Below are 25,710 nucleotides of genomic sequence, written 5' to 3'. Positions count from 1 at the left end.
CTATCCACATATCCCTTTCCAAGCGTTCACCTATCACGCTACCAGTCTTCGCACGCTACCCTGACCCCACACCTCACACTACCCTGACCCCACACCTCACACTACCCTGACCCCACACCTCACACTACCATGACCCCACACCTCACACTACCCTGACCCCACACCTCACACTACCCTGACCCCACACCTCACACTACCCTGACCCCACACCTCACACTACCCTGACCCCACACCTCACACTACCCTGACCCCACACCGCACACTACCCTGACCCCACACCTCACACTACCCTGACCCCACACCTCACACTACCCTGACCCCCACACCTCACACTACCCTGACCCCACACCTCACACACACCACGCTGGCAGCATTTCCACATGACCCTCACAACACTCACTCACCACACTCCCGCAACTCTCCTGCCTCAACACTCTCATTCCTGTCACGCCACGACTCCCTGATCAGTCCACATCAGCCAGGGGCGCGTCGCCGCCGGGGGCCAGGCGACGCCAGGCTGACCCCGGCTCGGGGTCAGCGCCATCGGCCGGTGGCAGCCGCGGTCGCATGTGTCGGAACTTGTCGTACAGGTCCACCGGCGTCCGGCTCGGGTGGAACTCGTACACCAGCCGGATCGCCTGCGGCCGCGCATGCCAGGTCAGGTCAGGTCAGGTCAGATCAGGCCAGGCCAGACCAGGTGGAATAAGGTCGGCTCAATTCAAGTCGGGTCAGGCCAGGCCAAGTCGGGTCAGACCAAGTCCGACCGGGTCGGGGTCACCTTAGGGCGAGTCAGCGCATGGCAACTTAGAGCAGAAACACTGGGGCAGGTCAGGCAGGGTCAGGTCGAGTGCGTTAGCCGCGTTAGATAAAACAAGGTGATGTTGAGACGGGTATAGTTCGGATGGGCTTGGTCAAGTCATACAGGGAAGGGTTGAGACGGGGTTGGGCTCCGTGACCGGTTGCTTTCTGACACCAGTTTTGAATGACACGAGCAGCAACGACACTGGTGTCATTTTGTGAGCACGGCGGCATGATGTCATAGTGGAGGTAACTGGCCTCGAATACATCATGACCTACTGGCAAAAAAACAAGATTCCAACCAATCCTTACGAGATATGATGAGAATATCTGACATTGCAAAGCAGAGAAACGTTGAGTATTAAGTTGAGAATGTCACAGTTGCTTGCAATCTTCGATTTACCAATACCACGGGCACGCCGAAGGTCAGCTACTTTCAGCAGACCAACCAATGTGGAGAACCCCTTCCCCCTTGCGTCCAGTTGTTCTAAGTCCGCCTATTGCGGCGAACGGGCACTTACCGGTGCCGCTCTGTCGCCAACAAAGCTGCGGACAGCCGGTCGGCCTAAGGGCTGGGTTCGATTTCTAAGCGTGGTTACGGCGTTCAGTGCATTCACTTTCTCGTCGTGCGCATCTCTTCACGCTCTTAATTCCTTCCATGGGAAGACCATCTAACGTAAACCATAGCGGCCTGCCTAGGAGGCATGCCCTACAGTCCAATAGCATTAGTCAGTAGCCAACAGCCATACATTGCGCACCTGTCATACACATGCCTCCACGCCGCGCGGCAGGTCGCGCCAACAAAAAAACAGCGGCAACACGAACGTACCTTGAAATCCCTGCCATACTTCTGCACGCCCCGCAGCAGGTTGCGCACCTCCTGTTCCGAATATTCGACCCTTGGCCGCCGTGATCGACTCCGGCTGCTGACCACCGACCGCTGTCCAATCACACGGCGCCGTCAGCACGTGGAGTACCGGGGGATGCTGTCAGCCGAGCTGAGTGGGTCGAGTGCTTGAGTCACCAGGACAGGGCCAGGTGGGGCAGGTCGGAACGGGCAGGTCGGGTCATGCAATGGGTCATCACAAAAGATCCTACATCCACGACACTGCCGGTATTTGTGCTGTCCTGTTCTGTCATTATCCGAACATGACATCCCTATACTCATGCTAGGCATGTCTGCCAAACTCAATGTAGGTTGGATTCAAATTGAGGAAGACTCTTTTGCCCCTTTGTGGGGAGAGTTGGAAAAAATTGCAAAAAGATGGAGAATGCGGTCTACTTGGCGTCGATCTCCATGCACTTTCACCAACACTATTGCAAAGCAAAAACAAAAAACAAAAAACAAGCTAACACATCGTGGCTGCCCACGCCTTAATCCTTTCCGCTACCAAAGCGCACAGTAGCCACGCGGCTCAAAGCGAGAGCATCGGTGGAGAAGTCTAGGCTCCACTTACACCGCAAGGAACCTCCACCAACCAAGGTTCTTTGAGCGCGCCACATTACATACTACGAGGAATCAAATAGCATTACATGAGGCGACTCCATTCGCCAAAATCCTATGTCCGGATCTTCCGCCTTTCCATCATCACTCTTACCGCGACGCGCCGACCCGCGGCGGCGGCCGGCGCTGAACGCCGGCGCTCCTCCCACGCGTCCGCCACGCTCAGCGAGGAGTCCAGCCATCGCCTGACGCGCCGCTGCCGGTCGCCGGCGCCGCCCGGCGACGGCGACTCCGGCGGCGCCAGGTCCGTCAGCAGGCGGGGCGCGGGGCGTGGTGAGGCGTGCTGCCAGCTTTTGGTGACCGCTGGAGACTGAGGTACGGGCGCGGGGACGAGGGGCGGCTCTGACGTCTGCCCGCCGGTGGGTTGGTGGTTTGGCCCTTGGGGCTGGCGGTGTGGTGTCACGGTCTGCCACCTACCGGCGGCTGCCGGAGGTTGGAGTGCCGGGGACGGCGGTCGAGGCCTCCCGGAATGGTGTCGCCTGGAGGGTAGCGTAGCAGCCCCTTCTGGTTGTCGTTGACAAGATGCCTGAACAGAACTGGCCTGCCATCTGTCGGTGATTTCCAAAGGTCTTAGCGTCAGTCGGCAGCAGCGTTGCGTCTCGGTGGGGCGACCTTTACCTTCCTGGCCAACTACTGGGCTTACTCCCAGCACAGAACGAGGCGGCCTCTTAATCTGCGCCGTCTGCCATCTGTCGGTGTCCGGTGGAGGCATCAGTTCATGATGCGTGTCGCAAGTCACTTCATCGGCAGTAGCCTGGTGTCCAGCGGAACATGGCGATTGCGTTAGCGCCGCTCGGTGGCGGCGCGTTGCCGTGCTGATCACAGCCTGCCTCTTCTCTGTCTTGTTAGAACTAGCACTTGAAGATGCTTCGTTAGAACTTGCAACGAATCGGTTTGCTAGGAGCGAGGGCTTCGGCTCGGACGAGTGCCGGTGAGGCGTCTCAGCGGGTCCGTCTTGCGCCCTGTCTTCAGATGCGTGAGGCTCTAGTTGGGGTCTCCGAGCTGGATCTCTTTCGGCATCGCCGGCCGGCCGTCTCCTTCCGAGCCACAATGCCTTGCGGTTGAGCCGCCGCCGACGTGACGTCTCACTGGCCGCGGCGGCCGACGGCCACCTGTCGTCCACCGGTGAAACCTCAAGTCGGTGCTGCATCCGCTGCGCCGCCGCCACAGAATGCGACCGACATCTAGCGGCGGACGCAAGAGGCTTTCGTCGAGCGGGTCGCCGGGTGGGCCGCATGAACGCCGCGTCTCGCTGGCCCCGACGCGGCGTTTCGTAGATGGAAAAGGGTCGCGGCAGAGCGGCTCCCGCCCGACGAGGACTGGTGGCGGGAGTATGAGCCTCGGATGGACGTTTTCCGGCCTCTGCTCCCCTGTTCGGGCCAGCGTCCTCGCCTGAGTCCGCTGGCCGCAAGGCTGCCGAACGCGCAGCACCGCAGTGATCAACTCGACGTGATCAGCCTACGGCCGGAGGTACGTACATGCCACGTCACATTGCGTAGGCGTTTCAAGTCACAGAGGCGTCACAGTGCTTCTCGATGCTTGTCTACGTCAGACGTGTGCCAACCGAGGGCAGCACAACGGTGGCCCATCTCGAGAGCACATACAACGTGGCAATCTCATGCTCGCGCTCTATGCTGCGAACGCTTGGCGACCTAGACGACACAATAGCAATACAATATAACATAGTGCATGACAAACAATGCAATAGCAAGCATATGACCCAGGAGTGACACTTTCTAAAATTGGTTGGTGGGGGGGGGGGGGGGGGGGAAGCTCAGCCGAAAAGGTTGATCTAACCTACTCCCACAACCTGATTTCTCACGGATTTCGGTCACATGAATCTGCGTTCCCGGTGTTAAACCGAAAAAGAAACAAAAGCAAAACAATTTTTTTACATATTTCTTAGATTTAGAAGGTCTTTTCTGCTGGAGGAATAAATCCCCATTTCAACTGAACGTGAACTGCTTTTTTGTGAAAAGCTTAAAATGTGGTGCAATTCACAGAAATTATCTAAGTAAATCTTAGTGAGGGATCACTGATAACTGCCGACGCCGTTGACCGTGTAGTATAACCACCGCAACCACAAAACACTCGCCACTGTTCTGGAAAACATGTGCTAACTTTTGTCTCCGTCACATCAATAGTTAAGATAATTGATCTGTACCTATTTGGCCCAGTTTTCCTTCTTTGCTCATAGGCATTGAGGGGGGGGGGGGAGCTCAGAAGAGCATTGGGGGAGTACTCAGAACAGCATCGGGGGGGGGGGGGGAACTCAGACCTCCCGAAAATATACAAAGTGACGTCAATGACATCGCACCATACTCAAACCAGCACATGTATGTTGCAGAGGCATTCGTAACCCCATAGCGTCAACATTTTTTTTTTGCTGCCACTTTGAAACAAATACAGTCCCTGCCACAACAGAGGAGCCTCCACCCCTCCGCAATCTCGCCCCCCGCCCCTCCCCACCCCCACTCGCTCCCCGGCTGATGGCTCCCAGGACATCGAAACGAAGTCGTGACCCGAGGCGTGGGCAAAATCCGAACTTCTGCATCTGTAGGCCCCACGTCCGGGCCATTGGTCAGTGGTGCGGTTTTCATTACTCGTCCCTCCCAGTCTCGGATCTCTGGACCCCTGGTCCCAACGACACCTCACGGACCCTGCCCGTCTACGGTTTGCTCCTCACCAGAACACTCCGCCGCAGGCGCGTCGCTCCCGCCGTCGCTCTCGCGTCGCTCCGCACGTGACTCTGGCTCCGCGACGACTTTCCCTCCCGGGTCGGTTAGCATCAACTGCCGCGGGCTGAAGATCAGCTCCAGCCGGTCGGCGTACTCCAGCACGGCCCGTGGCACGCGCGCTTTGATCGCCACGAGCACCGACGCGCGGAAGGCAGGGTCGGCGCACGCGGCCTCGGGGTCAGAGGTCACGCGCCGGAGCGCGACTCTCGGCTGCGAGGGCGTCGGGGTCAGCCGAATGGACGGAAGAGCAGCCCTGGGGCGGGGCGTTGCCATGACGACATGGCTGGCGCCCGCCATCACGCGCTGGGCTAGAAAAGGGAGATGGTCAATGTTTGGGGAGCTCTTGCTATTTTGCTGACGAAGCAAGGTTGAGAAGAATCTGAGGACTGAATTCGTTCAGCGAAATCGCAATTAAAAGGGTTTCCGATGTGTACATTGCGCATAATGGAAGGAACGTGCGGAGAAGAAAACCTTTTCAACAATGGGCTATCGCGCCGGGGATTAGCTTCACAAAATGAGTTTGGGGGGGGATAGGTGGGGACTGAACAATGAAAAGGACCCAACCTACCCCAACACATGCCAACGAACAGGTTTCCCCTCAGAATTTGGTGCCCCTTCACAAGGTTGGGGGAACTGGATCGCGGTTGGGGGGGGGGGGGGGGGTAAAGCCCCCAACTGAATAGGAAACTACATCCCTGCTATCGCGGGCTCATGTTAATGCAATCATCGGTGACGTTCAGGGATGGTAGTGTTGCCCTATCCAAGGCAGCCCTCGCCTGACCGCCGTCACATATGGTCTGCGTTGAACAAGCAGACTGCCGGCGGCGATGGGCCAGCCACGTTACGTCGCTGATGGGGGAAACATCGCTGAGCTCTCGACAAGACACAGTCACTTGCGCTCGGCCTTCGCGCATCCCGCGGTGGCTGCGTGGGTCCTCCATCTGTATGGGCGCCGCAGCGGTCTGAATAAGACCACTAAATCCCACGTCACGGGCCCAAATATCAACTGCGCCGTAGCGTTATGCTACAGTACAGGGGTGCAAGACAACGCGGGCCACGCCCCCACTTCTTCTGCGTTGACCACACGCGGGCTGGCCGTCATAACGCACAGCCTGCATCAAGAGACATGAGCTGTGAGGGCGCTGCGCATCTTCGCGAATATCAGGCGTTAAATTTGAGCAGGGGCGTAGATTTACAAAATGAGTTTCGGGTCGGGGGGGGGGGGGGATAGTGAGAAATAACCCAGCCAACCCCCACGACATGCCAGCAAGTTTTCCCCAGATTCGGCTCATTTTCTTCCCAAAGTTTCAGCCCTTCCCGGGAGCTGGGGGGGGGGGGGGGCTTAAGCCCCTCTGAATAGGAAACTACACCTCTACTTCTTAGCTGATGCGTGGTGTGATACCCACGCCTGCTATTGCTACGGACGTAAGTACCACTAGGAGCACGATTAATGACGCGGAGGGGAGGGGGGCGGGGGCGGGGCGCATTGTTTCACCACAAATAGCTTGCGACAGAAAGGAAAAAATCGTTCGAAAATCGGCGCGTTCTCACCGAGCTCTCTCCTGAGCTTCCGGAAGAAATCCTGGCTGCGTTCCACTGAGCACCGCTGCTGGTTGTTGGTGTCCGAACTCCGCTCACGAGGACCTGTTGAACAGATAGCACTATTTTGTTTTGTTTTTTACTACACTTACTGACACCAAACCGAAATGTGACTCAGTGAAATCTGTCGCAAGCTTACGTTCATGACTATTGCCTGCCCGCGTGATTGAAGCAACCCCACTGTATGGCCTAGGTTCGAAAATGCATAACTATCGCTGGTCTTTTCCTGTTATTCAGTTTTGGCCTGCATTCAAGGTCCAGGTCACAAACCAACATGCAAGTACCGCAGACACCCACCTAATACGTGTATCACGACAGACCGCCCCGTTATCCCAAGGCACGTTATACACAATCAAATATCCCGCACCTAACAATGTTCGCTCAGCCTTTCTGTGCTTGTTTTTGCTTGCTAACGAAGCTCAAGAACTCTTACTCAAAAGCATGAATAAACACGCGTAAGAGACTATTGATTACAGATGAAGCATCTTGTGATAATTTTGAAATGTGTTGGAGTGAAAAGCACATATTTTTATCGTTGCTGAATATATCTTCAAACTTCTATCGGCAAGTTTATTTATTTTAATCTTGAGCGCGAAGGTTTCGAAAACTTGTCGACAAAACCAACGCACTTTGAAATCGTGAGACGCAAAATCAAAATAATAGAACACGGCACGACGCTACGGAATCGGCCGATACTGCCGAGCTAGTTCGCTGAAGTTCTTGCGTAAGTATGACACCGGATTGTATCGGCTGGAGCATTTTTGGAGATTTTTTCGTCCATTGCTGTATGCTTTTAGCAGGCTGACTTCGAGTTCGTTCACACGGTATGCAGAGCAGCCCATATTGCCTGTATTCAGGCCCACGGGGCTCTGCGTTCAGATATGCAAGGCCCTGAGAGCAACGGAGGCTTTTCATGTGCCGTTGACTCGGCATCAAGCTGTGGTAGATTTTTTGAAGTGTTGCTTCAGGTCCCAACCAACGGGCCCAATAATATTTGAATGCTTTCATCTTTCAGGTTCTTGAATGGTACTAAGTTCATGTATGTGGCATATCTAAGGTAACCATTTAGACATTTCACAATGATCCATAAAGCACTGTTTACAGATGTAGACATTTGCCTCATTAGCTAGAATAGGACTCAAGCTTAAGTCACACTTGACAATGATCCATCTAGTGCATTCATTGGCACAACACAACACCACATTAGAGAAAATGATTAAGCACTTGAATCATCATCTCACCATTGTACAAATTGTAAGTGTAGCACCATGCATTGGGTGCAAAAGGACATAGGAGCTCAAGTCATTGATTACTTCCATGTTTCGGAGCATCTTCTGTATTTGCCTGTCTTAGTCATTAGTTCCTATCATTTAAGCAATATCTCCTGGAACATTTAAGGTGAATCTGATAAGCATAATAACTAAACTCATGAAACAAATATCTGCCATAGGTGATCTCAAAATTCTTGGTAAAGGCATGTGGCCTGTAGTTTACTGTTCTTAATGCAAAGTGTTGTTGATGCAAAATAAAGGGTAGCTCCATTGCTGTATATAATATTTGTCTTTAGTTTTGCCAGTGCTGTTGATTTTGGGCTTGAGGCTGCTGCCAGTTATCCCAATAATTCCTGGGTCAGGATCAGCACTTCAACCCTCATGTATATGCATGGTAAAATCTATGTAGCAATTTATGGGCATGGTTTGTGCTTGAGGAAATACAGGACACACAAATATCTACACATATGAAATCTGCCAGGCTCAGATTTTTCCCTGTGATATCCTGGGGTATTTTGTGTCTATGTGTTTATAGCCAAATAGTGTTCAAAATCTCCACCTCACATATTGATCCTCCACTACTCACAGCTGACTTCATTCTCTGTCATCATACTTGATGAAAGCACCGCTATCCCTTTCCTCAGAACCGCTCTCAGCAGTTCACAGCAACTGTGCTGGACTTGTTTAGTAGAAGAGTGCATGTGAAATGTAACTGTTGCTTGTAGGTTGAACCCACTACCCAGGTAATATCATTTCAGCACAGCACAGTGCTCTGCCTCCAGCCTCCAGTATCACCACAATAAAGATCTTCTTAGTGCCAGGCTTATGCTGTCTGGCCACATGCCAGCTGATGCTATGCATGTAGTCTGAGTCAAGCCAAACAGCTAGCTTGTGGACTTGACATCAGGATGTCAGCAACAGAAGTTGGATGGCAGCCCTTCTGACCAAGGTCTGGCATGCTGTAACCCCCCTTTGCCTGGCTTACAGCAGTGTGACAGCTGTATTATTACAGCAGTATTTTGCACCACATAGAATCAGGCTGGCTGTCAAAACACCTGTTTCCCTTCCCTGCAGCCATCAGTGAAACCTCCAGGTGTTTAAAAATTCAGATGATGCTCCTTTTTTAAATTCAGATGATTTTCCTGATGCCAATCATGGGCTGAAGACAAAAAGCCATCAATTTCGTCCCTCTGCTACCATTTCCGAATCCATCACGCGCAGCTCGGACCGCCCTACACCACCACTAACACGTGCCACGCGACTCCACGCCGCGTGACCCCATGGTGACCGTGCGCCGTCCCTCCTCAGATGACCGCCGCCCGCTGAGCCCGTGGGACCGCCCGACACCACCACTAACACGTGCCACGCGACTCCGCGCCGCCGCGTCACGTGCGTGACCCCGTGATGACCGTGCGCCGTCCCTCCTCAGATGACCACCGCCCGCTGAGCCCGTGGGACCGCCCGACACCACCGCCATGCCGTCCGTCCGCAAGGCTCGCGGCGGGGCCCGCAGTGGGGCCCACGGCCCGACTCTGGCCGCCGGCGGACCCGTCTCGGCCACCGCAGCGATGCGACCCCGCAGCCGAGGTGGGTGGTCTGGAGCGGCCGGTTGAACCGCCCGCTCGTGGCTCGGTCAGCGACGCCAGCTGGTGATGCTGTGTTCGGTGGATTGCTGGCGATGCTTGTGTCGGATTGGATGCTGTGGGTTGTCGCACCGGTTGACAAAAGCGCCGTGTTCTGGGGAAAATCCGTAGAAAATCGTCACGTTATGGGGGGAAATACGGTGAAAATTCGCACTTTCTGGAGAGAAATTCATATGGAAAGGTCTGGGCTAGCCAGATGCCCCTTCATAGGAGCTTTTATCAATTAGATCCAGCCGACATGACCTAGGTCCCCAGCGTCCCTGAACCTGGCTACTGAATCCTCGGCCCACAACCGCGAGGACGTAGGTTCGAACCTCAGCCGTCTGCTATTGTTTATACCTCCGCTGCAATCGGTTTGAGTGGCTCCGACGGCACCGACCCGTGCCCCGTTAACACCGTCGCAAAACAACAGAACACAGACGTCACTGCGAACCTGTCACGGGGTCGCCTTGACCCCGCCGGTGTTGACCTGAAGTCACCAGCGCCCGACTGACAGCGACCTCTGCCGACAGGTGGCGCTCCGGCGGCCCAGCTGCTGGAGTTCCCGTGCACGCCGACGCCCGTGCCGCAGCGGGTGGCGCACCAGCAGCGGCGCAGCCAGGCCGGCTACAGGCCGCGCATCGTGGAGCTGGACCCCAGCACCGACCGCACCATACACCCCACACCGGCGGTCAGTACCCTAAGGGGCAGATGGTGTGCACCCCACACCGGCGATCAGTACCCTGAGGGGCAGATGGTGCGCACCCCACACCGGCGGTCAGTACCCCGAGGGGGGGGGGGGCAAGCGGTGTGCATCCCACACGGGGGTCAGCACCCCGAGGGACGGGGCAAATGGTGCGCACCCCACACCGGCGGTCAGTACCCCGAGGGGGGGGGGGGGCAAACGGTGTGCGCCCCACACCGACGGTCAGTACCCGAGGACAGATGATATACGCCATCTTACCAGCCAGTACCCGGGGGTGCATTATGCACCCCGCACCGGTGGTCATTACATGAGGTGCCCCGCATGTCGAACAGGCCGTCAGTACTGAGGGATTGTCGTGCATCTCACCGACACCTCACTGTGAACACTGACGGCCACGTAGCTGAGGTGGGCCAAATGTGTCGTTGGGGCTGTGGAAGGGCAACGTCACATCTCGATCAAGTCTTCAGATCCTTTGATCAGTGCCAGTATGCCTCTCAGTGAACCAGAACATCGCTCACTGTATATTGTACGTGCAAAGATCTCAAAAGCCAGGACCATAGGAAGTCATGAGAAGCTTTTGGCGACTGCAAGTTTCCCCTTGGAGGCAATGATGGCATGCTGTGAGAGCATCAACCTATCTCAGAAGACACCACCAAAGCTCTGCTAGGACGGCAGGGATGTGGTTTTGACTTTTCTTCTCCTGACCTTCCACACCAACCATAGAAGATGCTTAAAATGACCCCAGTAAAAGGTGCAGATCACAGGGGACTGGTACAGAGCAAACGGAACTGGAGTGAATGTAAAACACGGCTACCGCCTCGTGTTTTTCAACTCCCTGTAGCCCTCTTGCACATCCGTCACAAGACCCTCGGTTTATACCAACTCCGCCCTGTCGAAGGTGCTGAACACCAAGCGGCAGCGGTAGCTAATCGTGCGTCGTTCGATGAGAAGAAAGCGAGTGATGAAAGGCCGTTGGCCGTCTTCTCAGGGATCCCTCTTCTCCGCTTATGCAACTTATCACAGTACAGTGATTGCAACACTGAGCATTCGATCGACTGCTAAGTCATTCACGCTTTACAATTGGCATCGACCAGACGAAGACATCTCCCGCACCGAGCTCGAAATCAAGATGCTGGCGCCGCGTCCGATCGTGTCCGTGTATGATGTCACAGTCGTATGACGTCACTTGCAGATGCAGCCGTTTGACCGGCGCTCCAGCGTGCAGAGCCGGATATCGATGACGTCATCGGTGATGAGCTTCTCGCCCGGTCACGTGGTGACGAGCACGCGCCTCGAGACGCCAGGGCCAGGTGTGGTGCTACGCTGGTGCTGCGCTGGTGCCGCGCTGGTGCCGCGCTGGTGCTCTGGTGGTGCTGTACTGGTGCTGCGCTGGTGCTGCCCCCTTTGCTCGTCCTTTCCACTTGCTCCTCATGGTGGTGCCTGGCCGGAACATGGAGTGCTCAGAAAATGTCTTCTCACTTTCTTTTTAAGCGAGACCCCGATCGTGGTCAGGTGTGGGTCAAGTCTTCCTCGTGCTATATTCCTTCTCGCTAACCTTTTGTATTTCATACCGACGTTGGTGCCGCCGCACTCATGTCGCATCTGCTCGCAGTCGTCGCGATTATTACAATACGCTGTTCCAAAGCGATCGGCAGCGTGACATGCATCAGCAGACACCTCTGTCCAGGATCACTATCTTGGCGTCGCTTGGTTACAATGTATGTAGGAGGAAACCCCTCATTGTGGCATCCTCCGCCGCCTTGAAATGCTGACCTTTCCACGAGCTATCCACGCACGAAGTCCATGCTCTCCTCCAGTGCGGTAGCCTGGACGGTCCAGTGCCATGCAGGGCTTTGCGCACTGAGAGTGGACGATAACTTGACGGTCGTTTCAGCGGCGCGCGACCGACACGGCAGCGGTCCGTTCGCCCGGCCCCGGACGCCGAAGACACGCTCGATGGGACACGCCGCCAGCCCGGCCCCGCCGGCGACGGCGCGGCAGCAGCCGGCCGACGAGTGAGTGACCTGTGATGGCGGAGTGAGAGACCTGTGGTGACAGACGAGTGAGTGAGTGCGTGAGTGAGTGAGTGAGTGAGTGAGTGAGTGAGTGAGTGAGTGGAGTGAGTGAGTGAGTGAGTGAGTGAGTGAGTGAGTGAGTGAGTGAGTGAGTGAGTCAGTGAGTGAATGAATGAATGAATGAATGAATGAGTGATTGAGTGACCCGTGCGTGCGTGCGTGCGTGCGCGAGTAATCTACCGGTGGCATCGACGTCAGCTGGGGTCAGACAGCAGCAGGCGGAGGTCGGCTGGCTGATTGATCTTGACTTGTGTCTGCTTGTGTCAGACATATGGATACAAGGGTGAAGTAGTGTAGGAAGGACGCAGACGTCGGACCCGGTGGGTGATGCCTGCTCCGCTGCACGCCGCGCCTGCGACCGCGTGGATGGTTTTTGTCGCTCATTTGCCACTGGCGTCCTCTCGTTCCTACATGTTCCGCTTGGCGTGCGCTCCCCCCCCCCCCCCCCCCCCCCCCCCGTGTAGCCCGTGCATGCTCGATACAGCCGTCATCCCTCAACGTGCTCCGTCCATCAGACCATGCTCTCTGCGAGCGAGACCCGTCTATTCTACCGTTTCCCTGTAGCGTGGCGTATCCATGACGTCTGCCTCCCGTGTCGTTACCACGTCTATCACATTACCGTCTCCCGGCGTGCCGAGCGTCCGGCCGCAGGCGCCGTCGCCGCCGCCGTCTGACGTGACCTCGCCACCAGCGCTGCGCCGGCCTCGCCGGCCGCCGGCGCCTGGATAACCCCCGTGTCGCGGCGGCTGACCAGCTCGGCCTCCTCCGGCGGCGTCCGCTCGCCGTCCGCCTCGCCTGGTGAGAACGCGCGCGTCGCCAGGGAGGATTGGTGAGATAGATGGCAGATGCGGGAGGCGCGTGGGAGGATTGGTGGTAGGTGCTTGAGGGGATTGATGAGAGACATGGGAGGCGCCTGAGAGGGTTGATGAGAGTCGCGGGAGGCTGGTCGTAACGACACCTAGGTTGAAGTAACAGCAGTTACATGCCGGAATGGGAAGCAATTACTTCGAACTTCTATAAGCGGCACCAATGTTCGCAATATTGAGCCAACGTGCGCGCGATTTTGTTTCAGAGACGCCTCTGGTTCGCAAGACGAAGCAGCCAACGTCTGCAAAAAGCCGTGGCCGCCCGCCGCCTGCCGCCTCGGTCGCCCAGCATGGGACGTCCCAAAGCCAGAGTCGTGCGTCGGGCGGCGCCGCGGGCGCTCCAGCGCGCGGCACGTCGCGAAGCCGCAGCCGCGCGTCCTCTTCAGCTGGCCAGGACGGGAGCCGCTCCTCCCCAGCGTCGGCGATCCAAAGCCAGAGCGCCGCGTCAGGCACTCGGCTTGGGAAGGGGACTCGCGGCTCGCCGCCCGCCCGCGCTGTCCCGAAGTCGGCGGCGTCGCTGAAGAGGAGCCAGCGGCGTTCGGCAGGCCGTCCAGCTTCGTCGAGCCCGATCCGGAGGTCGGTGGCGACGGGTCGTTCCCGCAGTCCCCTCAAGCACCGCTCCGCCTCGACCAGGGGTACGCAAGGGCTCGCGGAAGACGGTGCTGAAGAGCATGCTGACAGTGATGCTGAAGAACAGGAGGTGGATGTCACAGGGTGGTTTGACGGGAACGTTGACGAGAATGCAAATGCTCCCAAGGCTGGCCACGCCTCCGCTGATCGCGCGCTGACTGTCATTGGCACCGATGATGACGACGAAGATGACCCCGTGGAGGACGAAGAAGCCGCCGCCGCCGCTGAGGGCAACAACGACGACGGTGCGGGCGGCGACGTCGCCGACCAAGACGCCGCCGCCGATGACGATGAAGACGATGGCGCGGACGACGTGGACGTAGACGACAACGATAAGCCGGTCAGCTCTGAGCACTTCAGTCGCCGTGTTTCGCGGCCCGGTTCGTGGGCCTCCTCTGGCCCGAGGGTGAACAGGGTCGGAGCGAGCCGATCCGCCACTCGGGTTTCTCCGGCATCGAGAGACGGGTCTTTCCGCGCGTCGGACCGGCACGCATCCAGGGGTGGCCGACCTTCGGCTGCGTCTGGCGGTGGAGCGTCCAGGGGTGGACGACCCGTCACCTCGCCCAGCCAGCGGGCGTCCAGGGTTGGACGGCCCTCCACCTCGTCCAGCCAGCGGGCGTCCAGGGGTGGCCGACCTTCGGCTGCGTCTGGCGGTCAAGCGTCCAGGGGTGAACAGCCCTCCACCTCGCCCAGCCAGCGGGTGTCCAGGGGTGGACGACCATCCACCTCGTCCAGCCAGCGGGTGTCCAGGGGTGGCCGGCCATCTTCCGGTCGTGCCGCAGCCAGACTCACGGTGTCTGGCGCGTCTCAACCAAGCCCCGGCAGCGCGCGACGGACCAGCAAGCGAGCGGTGAGTGGTCAGGAGTGAATGGGCGGTGGGGGGCCTGGGTTCGAATCCCGGTTGCACTATGATCCCTCAGCGCCGATATGCCCAATGTAGTCGCTAGCGCTCCATAAAAGTGGATGGACAACGTGTATCGCGGTCCCCTTCTTCTGTTCAGAAGTGCAGTGACAAGGATGAAGGGCGGGCGAGTACGTGTGTGCGCAGGTGTGGACGGGAAAGAGCGTAGTGCTCGTAGCACATTGAAGTCCCAATTTCATGCCTGCATAAAACAGGGGGGGGGGGGGGGCTACTGCCGTCATGCCATCCTTAGATCATGCGTGCAGGGTGTGCAGGGGATTAGTCCTGTTGACACCTTGTTCATCTGTGTGTAGGGGAGTCGTCATAAAATATGTAATCACGAAAATGCATGAACACCCATGCATAAATATCGTCATAACAGCTGTGTCCATTCCGCCCACGTGCTTCGCACTGTCTGACACCTCCCCGAACCGCAGCCTGGATCCGCCTCTGCCGGCCGTCGGGCGGCCGAGCGGCCCGACGGCGACGCGGAGCGGGTGCGGGGCAGGCGCGGCGCCAGGCACGCAGGTAAGGAGGGCCAGCGGCGGACGAGCCGCGCGGCCGCCGCTCGCCTGAAGGCGTCAGTGACTGACCCACGTCGGTCAGTAATGGTGCCCTTGTGGTTAGGTCACCAGCGTGGCCTGCGCGTAGTTTTATGGTAATGTGACATCGATTGCACTGGCTGGCCAACTGCACCCGTGCGACGGACAGTCGGCAAGCCAGTGCCATTGTCAAGCCGTCGACAAGATCCTGGTTATTTATTGACCCAGGATCTCGTCGACATGGCTTACTGACACTGCCCCATTCTTCTTTTAATACCGAGGGTGACGTTTTTGGCTTTTAAGTATGTATTGTGCTGCAAACATTCCGTGCCTGGTGTTCATCTCGCCATGGCCCATCTCGCCATGGCCCATCTCGCCATGGCCAAACATCTCGCCATGGCCCGAGCTAATCTTTATGATTTATGATGCCTGTGATGAGTCTCAAACTTCGCGCGATATGCTTAACGGGTTGATCAGCTGCTGTCAGCGATATATGACCGCCGGCTGTGTATCTGACATTCCCCATGCTTGTGCCGTGCCTCTGGCCCCAGCTCCACAGCGCACCTGCGTCCACCCGTGCGCGCTGATCCCGTCCCGTGACCTTGACCCCTGCGCCCCATGCCCGGCAGGCGGTGGACGGCCGGCGGCGGCGGCGGGCGCGCGCCCTCACTCCCCCGTGCGGTGCTCGCTGCGTGTGAGCGTGGCAGGCCGCGTCCGTACCATTGCCCTCGACAATGAGGACGACGTGCTGGAGACGGCCACGGTAACGGACGTGCCGCGCCGGCGCGGCGGGGGGGGGGGGGGGGGGGGGGGGCGCTTTTGTGCTAGCGGGTGGGCCCGTCCCTGATCCTGTCCCCGGCTCCGGCACCACCCCCTGCGCGGAGTTTCATTTTGATGTTAGGCATGTGGTGATACGTGGAGAGAATGAGTTCGAAAAGGTCTAAGTGTTTGCCGCCCCCCCCCCCCGCCAGTTGTTTTTGTGAGTCGCTGCCCCTGACGCCGAGCGAGAATGTGAATTCAAGTCTGACTGCCTGCTGTTTTTGTGACTTCCACGTCACGGTGGACGTGTGAGGAACGTGACGTGGCGCTAGGCGGCGTAACTGTCGTATACTGTCACAGCCCCATGCTGCCGTAATAGCGGACAGGTCTCGCACCCTGGCGCCCAATTTAAGATGTAGCCGCGGCCGTCATGACGTGACCGGCGAATCGAAATCGCCACTGCTTTTGCATGCTACGGGTCATTCAGTGGCGCAAAGTCGGTTTACGTGACTTTGCGACGAACGCATCTCCGTACCCAACAGCTGGTGCGTCAGCGACTGTTCTAGGTCGGTCTGCCGCCTCCCGCAGGATCTGGTGGAGGCGGGCAAGCGGAAGCCGCTGCTGTACTACCGCGATCTCGACAAGTTCTGCTTTGACGTGGACCAGTGTGTGATCGACTTGGTGAGTCCTGGCGCGGAATGGCGTGTGGTGCTAGCAGAGGCGAGTTAGGTGTGGCACCTACGATCTGAAACAGTCGCACGCAGAAAGAATACAGGGATCGTTGTTTTTTTTCGTGGTATGATTTACCTGCTGTCATTCATGCTCAGTGAAAATTCGTAGTGAGGCCTTTATCGAGGTGACTTAGTGAGGTCTTTTAACGAAACCACCCACTGTTGTAGGTCCTGATCAGGTCCGGAGTCAATTTATTATTTTGCTTGGCCTCCCAATGTCTTTATCCTTTACCAAATGCCTTTACCGAGGTTGACTGACAGTCTTGTCGCCCGTTCGCCACTCACGTTGCGAGATCTCTTGTTTGTGGGAGCGTTACGCCTAGTATTCACAATGCTCGTGACTGGCAGCATTTTTCGACAGCCGTCACGCGCTCTCTTTACCTGACCCGACCTTTCCTGACCTGACCTTTCCTGACCTGACCTGACCTGACTCAGATGAAGCTGGTCAAGTCGGGTCGGCCGGGCGCCACAAGGGTGGTGCGCTTAGTGAAGGCGGTCCGAACGGCGCTGGACCAGCAGCTCCTCAAACCCAAGGTTGGTACCGGGGGCTGGGTGACAAACGGCGGTCGTGTCCACGCGCTGCAGTCTCCGTTTGGGGCCGCAGGCGACCGACACGGCCCGCGGGGGCGGGGGTGGGGTCGGCTGCGCGGCGGTGGGAGGCGGCAGAGGGCAGGGGGAGGGGCAGCGACGCGTGATATGGCTCCGGCAGTGTTCAGCTGCGGTGCTGCACGCTAAGGTACTTAGAGGGAGTGTCCCACTTTTGGGGGGAATATTTTAAAAGCATGCTGTAGTGAAACCTCAGGACTGGTTACGTCTGATGATGACGCTGGGTATGGCCACTGCAGCGCCGTTGAGGCATAATAAGGGTTGCAATTTTAATTATTTTTGAGTCCAAATTACGCTGTCAACGCTTTGTGATAGCCCCACACTTCTTCCCTGCAGTCGCTCCCAGTGTCCTCATGACAACAGCGGTGTGTACCTGTGTTGGTGCGAATAAAGGAACGTTTGGGATTGGCTCAGCGGGCAAGGGCCTGTTACCGAGGAGCACATTGGTTGAAATTTGAACCAGCGCGTCACGTGAATCATGCGATACTGCGCCTCAAAAAGAGCCACCGTGGCTAACGTCATAGGAAAGAAAGCGAAGCCATGGGATAACGTTTCGTCGAATTTGCGAGATAACAGCTCCATTTTCGCATAGCTTTTCGTCTAAACAGTGCTTTAAGCTTTATTAGCATTCATTAAACAAGCACTGTGACACAGTGTGTTGCAAACGTTACAGATTACACACATTGGAAAAACCTCGGTGGATAGCCGAGTGGTTAGTGCTTTGGACACACACATGGGGGATCGCGTTCAAATTCCGGTCGCGCCATAGCCTAAAATGCTATTATGGCTAATGCAGTTGCCAGTGCTTCATAAAAAGAACGCGACCACATACATCGCGTTCCCTTAAAAAAAAACAAACATGGTCTTGCTCCTCTCATGCCAAACGGTCGCCTCTCCCCAAAATGCGTACCACCGATGAAGTCATGCTTGTCGCAACTGGCGCTTTGTTCCTCGCGAAGGATGCCTTCTTTGTATGGCGTGCGTGACGTAACATTTGACTTGAGACGCAGCGTAGTGCCCTCCTGTTTCGTCATGGCAACGCAACCTTCGATTCGCCATCCCGAAACGGGACGGAGCGGAATGGAAGAAGCCCAATAGCTTGATATCAGTTGTCTCGCAGCTTGCGACAGCTGCATAATGCTGTGTGTAGATGAGTTTTAATGACGTGTCTGGATGACGCATGAAAACCAAGCCAAACTGCAGTCCCTGTGCTGTAAGCGTCCATAAACTTTGGCTTTGTCCTTCAAAATGTTTGTGACTCGTGAGACATGCCTTTTATATATATATATATATATATATATATATATATATATATATATATATACATAGTGGGACATGCATTACATATTGCGTGCAATGGGTAGCGTCGGCTTCTCCACACTTGTCAAGCTGTTGCTCAGTAGGAGATGGGTATGCGATTTAAACGTTGCGAAACAGCCCTTTTCCCCACCTGATATGCATCATGGGTTCGACAGCAGGATTATTTCACCTGCGCCGGGGCGGTGGCCGCAGAAGGACGCGGGCCGCGAAGTTGTAGCGCAAGGTCAAAGATAGCCGTCGGTCGGATCGTATGACGAGGCCGACAGGTTCTTAACCTGGCAGATAAGGTCTGGGTCTGGCCGGTGGGGTCCGGCAGATGGGGTCTGGGTGTGACCGGTAGGATCTGGCAGATGGGGTCTGGGTCTGGAGGATGTGGTCTGGGTCTGTCTGAATGGGCTGTGGCAGAGGGCATCTGGGTCTATCCGACGGGGTCTTGACCGATAGGGTTTTGATCTGACTGGTAGGGCTTGGCAGGTATGGTCTGAATCTGGCCGAATGGGATCTGGCGGATGACATCTGGGTCTGGATGTAGGCATGGCGGATGTGGCCTGGGTCTGGTCTGGCCAGCGGTCCCTGCCTAACATGCGATCTAAAAGCTGCATGTCTAAGGATGCATGATTTAAAGCATATCCTGTATTAAACTCACGTAAAGGTGCATTTGTGTGCTCGCACGCTGGTTCCATTGAACAACGTGTGACCGTTCACAGCTGGAGGCACACGCGGCGTACTCCCAGGCGGCGGAGGAGCTGAGGAGAGCGGAGGACGAACAGGTGCTCAGTGATTGGCTGAAACAGTCACTCCGTGCCGACTCCTCGGAGGATGAGGAATGAACGGTCGGAGGACGGTCCGCGTAGAGAACTTGCTGCAGTCTGCCGGAGAGGGGCGTTTGTCGTCGAGATTTGAACTGGAGGTGTCATGGCATACGCGCTGCCATCTGTGAATAGGAAGTTCGGTACACTGCCATCGAATACACTGGCGAAGTTGGCTTTGTAATTCCAGACTGTTTGCGGGCTTAAATATTTCAAAATGACCTTTTGGGGTCATGGAAATCTCGGGGCATACGATCTTAAGCTGACTGAAGATTCACACCGAAACATTGCCCGTGGATACGAGGAACTTCGGAACGGAGACCTTCGTGTTCTAAAATGAGGCCAGCGTCCGCCAAAAAATGGGAGTGGCTAGCCCATGCACATGGAAGTCATGTATGTCCCTAGGGATTCGAGTTTAATGGGTTACTTGCTAGTCCTTAACACAAATGTTCGCTTTGGAAATCGTCTCGACCGATGAACGATCATCAAGCTCATATTTTACACGAGAGAAAGTTCAAAGTGTAGACATTTGAGAACACATGAAGGAGCCCTAAGGTACAGGCCACAGAGTCTCAGAGTCACTCTTTGGCTCATCCCGAGAACCTGCCCGGAAATGTCAAAGTGCGGAGTGCCCCGGGGTCCCGTTCCCCAGGGTCCCGTTCCCCGGGGTCCTGTTTCCCGCGTCTCACATCGTGTTAGGCCTGGGATGGGGCGTTTGCTTCTTTACGCATGCGTATAACTCGGCTGCGACACCTGGGATGCCGTTACGGTTGTCTTCGCCATCTAGCGGCCAGTCTCGGTTCCAGTGCCGGCGTAGCCGGCAGCCCGGGTGGCCGCTGCCTGGCGGCAAGCTTCCGAACTAATCACCCCTTGCGTCGGGTGCAACCGAACCCGCGGCGTACACGAAGAACGGCGCTCGCGCTCCTCCCCACTTCTGCGCACAATGACGACCGCAAGCGGCAAGCGAGGCCTGCACCGCGGCGGGTGAAGTATTTTACACGAACGGTGCTCAGGATAAGGGCTGATATATTATTTTTCCTTGAACAGAAACCAAATATTTTGAGTTTGAAATTTTGTGCAAGCAGATCAGTGTTTCACGTTGAGTTTTTGGGCGGTAATTAATAGTGTAAGCACTTTGAATGGGTATCGGTATGTGTTGCGAGGGCACGTTTACTTCTTGGGTACCGTTGCAAGACATGCCTGAAAAGGGAAGAAACGTGGCCATAAAGTGCCACTAAGGTAGTTCCCCATCACGGGAGCAATCATGTTCGTACTTGTGTAAACTCTGGAAGACGAAAATCTACGGCAAGAGTGATTGAGATCAATTGTTTAAATGGAGTTATCGTGACTGAAAAGGTCGTGTGTACTCAACACAATAGAAGAATGTTGCATTTTGAACCATCTCACAACGGTACAAAAGCGCCTGGAATGTGGGGTCAAGAGAAGCTTTCCGAAAGCATGGATGCTATGATGCGTGTTATGTGGCACGCTCGGCCTTAAACAACCTTGACTGCGCTGCCTGGCGGAAAGGCCTGGATAGCCAGGCGGAATGCCAGTCGACCGTAACGGGTGGGTGAGGACGATCGCAACGCAAAGCACAAGACAACTCTTGCAATGGGAAGGACTAAGGTCTGCTGCTCATTTTGTGGAAGATTCCGATATTTTCACTAATCTGGCAGCAATGTGGAAGCATCATTTCGTGTATCAATGCGTCACTTGGTACGCACGGAAGTCATAAGAATGTTCCGTCAGCCGCCACGAGGCTTAGGTTACTAGCGTGTTCGTGTCAGCCGGTGTCGGTCGTGGCGTTCTGGGCGGTGCGGGGGGCGCAGACGTGCAGGACTGGTACGTAAAGGCTGTCCTGTTGAAAACTACTGAACATTTTTGAATGACTGGTGATGTAGATGCGTAAGGCTCCGTAAGCATTTGAAAGATCTTGGTGGGGGCTGGGGCTGGGCGGACAGTTTTACTATATTAAATTTAGGGATGGGCCGAGTTGGTAGAAATGGCTACACTTACTAGCAAACATGCCAAAATTGGGTTTTAGTCCTGGTTTGAGCCATTTTCCTTCTAGTTGGGGTACTGGACTGGAGCTTCCTAACTGAATATGGAACTCTACCACTGTGTTGTAATCATGTAATCAAGACAGGTGCCAGTGTAATCTACCCTTTTTGATTTTCATGGATTATTTTTTATGAGCACTTGCAGCAAACAATCTTCAAAAATTTGGCTTTGGTGTCAGGGATGGTATGTATATGTGCTGATTTTTTTTTAGAAGTCATGGTAACCTTTACTTTGATATCATAGTCCTCTTATGGGTTTAGAAAACGTGAACTCACCATACTCTTGCATAAATATGAACTAACGTGTGTGGTTTGCAACATATATGTCATGCTCATGTAAGTGTCAAGTAACTAATAGCAAGAGGGCAATCTGGATTAATAACATTCACATAAGCACACACCCTTCGGTGGTTGCAATTATGCACACAGTCACATGCCTTTCTTGCTGCACTATTTTGCTGTCATGTGAAATATTACAATAACATGCTCTCAATTCTTGTTACAAATATTGCCAATGTTACCTGTTGTAATATGTCATGCCCATTATAGGTGGGTTCCAGCAGAGGGCATATTATCAACCTTGGAGAGCTATTCAAGCCTGTAGAGCACCATTCTTTGCTGTAGAGCAGGTCCATTATTATCTTTGAAGAGCCCATTCTAACCTCACTAGGGCTCATTCTGACTTGTAGAGGTCCTATTTGGACCTGTAAAGGGCCATTCTAATCTGTAAAGGGCCCACTACTGACCATAAATGGTGCCTTTAGGCTTGTAGGGGCTCACTATCTAATATTAGGGGAGCCCTTTTGATATTTTGTGCTTTGCCTGCGCCAACTTAAACAAAGTTTCATTACCTCTGCTTGTAGATTAAGTGAGCTACTGGTTGAAATCTATAATTTGGTTACAATTGACATTAGCGCAGAAGTCGACAAAGTTAAGTGCTTCCATCCATGAATCTAACACATAGGATGTTTAGAGGGTCTGTCATGTCTGCCAAACATGCATGCCGAATGCATGAGGCCATATGTTTGTTGTTTGTTTGTTGTTTTTCATAGGGCTTTGTGTTCCAGGCTTCAGTACAGAAATTCTGGACAGCTGCAGTAGTTACAAGAATTTATAGCATCAGGCTCCCCTGAAGACCTTGGTGCTTCCACTTCTTCTGCAGCACCATGGGCTTCTCCCAGATCATGGTGATATTTCTTCTACAGTATCTGATCGCCACTGTTGCTCCTGCTAGTGTCCCTTCCCATGAGCCTTATCCATCCCCAGACTTCATAAAGGCCATGAGACCAGAGACAGTCCCACATACCACCACAGAAACCACGACCAATTCCGACCCGCACGTTCTGGTGAAAGCGGCCGCACCAACAGTGCTGCCACCTAACGCCCGAGAGCTGGAGTTCAACTTCGCGGCCGCGCCGGGAGGCGGCGTGACCGTCACGGTGACCGCGCCGCCGTCGCTGCTCGCGGATTGCCCGCTGCTGGAAATGCGTTCCCTGGAAGACCAGGCCACATCGCGCCGTCTGCCCCGCTCCCGCTCCCGCTCCACGCTCTTCCCGCTGATGCCCAGCGGCGACTACTCCGCGCGGCTCATCTGCGACTGCGTCACGGACGCCGTGCCCCGCGACGCCTCGCGGCTCGACTGCGCCGTCAGTTGGCGGTCGGCGCCGGCCGGCGGCTCGAAGTTCGTCGCCGTGCACGGTGTCGACATGGAGGCCTGGCAGGTGTCGATCGGCCACAGCCAGCTGCCGTCGGGCCCGGCTGGCCCGGCGCTGGCCGTGAGCGTGGTGCAAGCACGGCGTGCGTTTCGAGCGGCTGCGCGTGTGGCACGATGGCTGCACGGACGGCTCTCTGGCAGACGGTTGGCTGAAGCTGGAGGCCGCCGAGACGCTGCAGCTCGACGCCAACTGCACGCTGCGCTACGACAGTCCGATCCAGCTGGAGGTCAGTAGAGGTCTGCTGAAGGCCTGTCAGAGGTCAACTGAGGTCAGTCAGAGGCCAGGCAGCCGTTGAGCGGGAGGTCAGCTGGAGGTCAGTAGGTCAGCTGAAGCTCATCAGGGATCAAGCAGGAGGTCAGCTGGAGGTCAGTCAGAGGTCCATCAGAAGTCGTTTGGGAGGTCTATGGAGGTCCGTCGGGGGTCGAGTAGTAGGTCAGTGAAGGTCAGCTGGAAGGCAGCCTCAGGTCTAGTGGGAGGGCAGTGACGGTCAGCTTGAGGGCAGTCGGTGGTCGAGTGGGAGGTCAGCGAAGGGGAGGTTGGAGGTCGAGCGAATGGACAGTGAAGGTCAGCTAGAAATCAATCAGAGGTCCGTCAGCGGTCGAGTGGGAGGTCAGTGGAGGCCAGCTGGAGGTTAGTCGTAGGTTGAATGGGTGGGCAGTGAAGGTCAGCTGAAGTTCAATCAGAGGTCCGTCAGAGGTCGAGTGGGAGGTCAGTGGAGGTCAGTCAGAGGTGTGTCAGAAGTCGAGTGGAGGTCAGCTGGAGGGCATGGGAACCTGGCGGTCTTTCTCTGCCTCGGCTTGGGTTTGCCCGCATTGCCTCTTCCTACTTATGCTTTATTTCCCCTGTTATGTTGTTGTTACTTAGTTGTGTACTTCGTCTGGCGTTAGGCGTTATTTTGCATTGCTTTCAGGCTGCAAGCTTCTACATAAATCATTTTAGCTAGGATACTGCCGTACAGAAGGCGCGCAGTGTTCCGACTCATGGTGGTCTAAAGTAATCCTACGGATGTGGTGAGCCGCTAGTGCCGGCTGCCTGGGCGCAGGCTCCAGTCCGCGGAAGCCGCAGTGACCCGACTGTGGGCTGGCCGCAGGTGGAGCCGGACGTCTGGTTCTGCTGGGAGAGCACGGGAGCCTGTCGATCGGAGATCTACACGATTCCCGCCCTGCAGAGGCTGACGTTGACAACCGGGGCGGAGGCCGCCCACCTCCGCCCCGATGGCCGCCGGTCGCTCTTCCTCCCTGTCGGCCTGCCGCTGATCGCCGTCGCCTTCGTCGCCGCCGGCGTCGTCGTCGTCACGCGCGTACACCGACGACAGCGGCGCGACGTGGACGTGGCGCTCGCCGCCGCCGGACGCGACAACACCGCTTTCGCCAGCCATCGACAGCGAGCCGCCGCAGGCGCAGAGCGTGCTGCTGCTGCACCTGGCGCGCGGGGAGGCCGAGGCGGCAACTGTGCGGACGCTGGGGAAGGCGCTGCGCGCGCGCGGCGCCACCGTGACGGACGGCGCGGCGCCGGCGCGCCGCCGCCGCCAGCGCCGCGACGCCGGCGCGGCGCTGGCCGACATCGTCGCGCACGAGCGCGTGCTGGTACTGGCGTCGTCGTCGGCGGCGGCGGCGCTGGCGGGCGGCGCGCAGGGGGAGGCGGCGCGCGCCTTCGTGACGGAAGTGCGCTGTCTGACGGCCAGCCGGTGGGCGGCGGAGTACGGGCGCGTGTACCAGGCCCGGCTGGGCGCTGACGCGCCGGCGCTGGCCGGTCTCGTGCCCGGGGTGGTGTACACACTGCCGGAGCACATGACGGAGCTGGTGGAGGCGCTGGCGAGAAGCACACCGCCGCCGCCGGGAGATGGCAAGGCTGAGAGCCGCGGAGGGGATGTGTAGTCTTCTAACGACAGTGGTCTCTCCGGGGGGGGGGGGGGGGGGGGGGGAGGGTAGGTGGGGAACGCCAGAAGCCAAACTGGGGCTGTGGTTTACGGTCATGGAAGGAATGTTCTTGGCGGAGTCACAATCAAAGTGGTGGTCCGTTTGCTCAGAATGTCTCGCGGGAGATTCAATCACAAGTTGTTTTTTCGGCGCGTTGGGAGTAGTAGCGGATAGGAGTTGTTTCATATGACGTTTTGTACGGCCTTTTTGCCTATGTGAAATGTCATGTCGTGATGCCGTGTACCCGCGCCGGGCCCGTCACATTCCAGCGAAAGGCGTCAGAACATTATCCAAGTATTACCAGACTGCAGGTATTTGTTGTGATCTTGCCTCGCAATTGTCACGCGAGAAACGTACCTGGAGGAACAGATCGCTCTAGTCCTTTTACGCCGTCACCCAACAACGGACAGCCAAGGAGCGCTTTACTGTTAACACCACTGGGACCCGTACCGTGTTGTCGTGGCTTGACCACCCTGCCACGCCAGTCTTTGCCTGGACATTGTTCTCATGCTGTGCGTCTCGCATGGTTCTCTGGC

The 25,710-nt window shown here is 56.3% G+C and overlaps 3 protein-coding genes and 1 long non-coding RNA gene across 4 annotated transcripts; 3 read left to right on the top strand and 1 right to left on the bottom strand.

Moving 5' to 3' along the window:
• Nucleotides 1–428: 428 nt before the first annotated feature.
• Nucleotides 429–6,784, bottom strand: LOC119104687 (telomere repeats-binding bouquet formation protein 1). Its single transcript, XM_037228405.1, has 4 exons — nt 6,779–6,784; nt 4,989–5,072; nt 1,628–1,738; nt 429–638 (listed from the first exon to the last, which is right to left on the bottom strand). The coding sequence occupies exons 1-4, from the start codon at nt 6,782–6,784 to the stop codon at nt 465–467; spliced, it is 375 nt and encodes a 124-aa protein (XP_037084300.1). The 3' UTR covers nt 429–464.
• A 512-nt stretch (nt 6,785–7,296) lies between these two features.
• LOC119104686 (mucin-19) lies at nt 7,297–15,302 on the top strand. The gene is made up of 9 exons (XM_037228404.1): nt 7,297–7,363; nt 9,340–9,497; nt 10,066–10,223; nt 11,431–11,548; nt 12,133–12,253; nt 13,005–13,111; nt 13,386–14,659; nt 15,148–15,169; nt 15,289–15,302. Exons 2-9 carry the CDS (start codon nt 9,386–9,388, stop codon nt 15,300–15,302), a joined length of 1,926 nt encoding a protein of 641 aa, XP_037084299.1. The 5' UTR covers nt 7,297–7,363; nt 9,340–9,385.
• Nucleotides 15,303–15,890: 588 nt separating this feature from the next.
• Nucleotides 15,891–19,648, top strand: LOC119104763 (uncharacterized). Its single transcript, XR_005094986.1, has 4 exons — nt 15,891–16,015; nt 16,600–16,692; nt 17,178–17,276; nt 19,376–19,648. It is a non-coding gene; the product is annotated as an uncharacterized LOC119104763 (long non-coding RNA).
• Nucleotides 19,649–21,235: 1,587 nt separating this feature from the next.
• LOC119104685 (uncharacterized) lies at nt 21,236–25,132 on the top strand. The gene is made up of 4 exons (XM_037228403.1): nt 21,236–21,322; nt 22,608–23,481; nt 24,346–24,638; nt 24,890–25,132. Exons 2-4 carry the CDS (start codon nt 22,707–22,709, stop codon nt 25,130–25,132), a joined length of 1,311 nt encoding a protein of 436 aa, XP_037084298.1. The 5' UTR covers nt 21,236–21,322; nt 22,608–22,706.
• Nucleotides 25,133–25,710: the final 578 nt, after the last annotated feature.

Source organism: Pollicipes pollicipes, unplaced genomic scaffold (genome assembly GCF_011947565.3).
Source record: "Pollicipes pollicipes isolate AB1234 unplaced genomic scaffold, Ppol_2.1 Scaffold_6052;HRSCAF=7182_pilon_pilon_pilon, whole genome shotgun sequence".
Classification (NCBI taxonomy): Eukaryota; Metazoa; Arthropoda; class Thecostraca; order Pollicipedomorpha; family Pollicipedidae; genus Pollicipes; species Pollicipes pollicipes.
The sequence above is the reverse complement of the archived record's forward strand: the minus strand, read 5'-3'. Positions and strand labels throughout refer to the sequence as shown.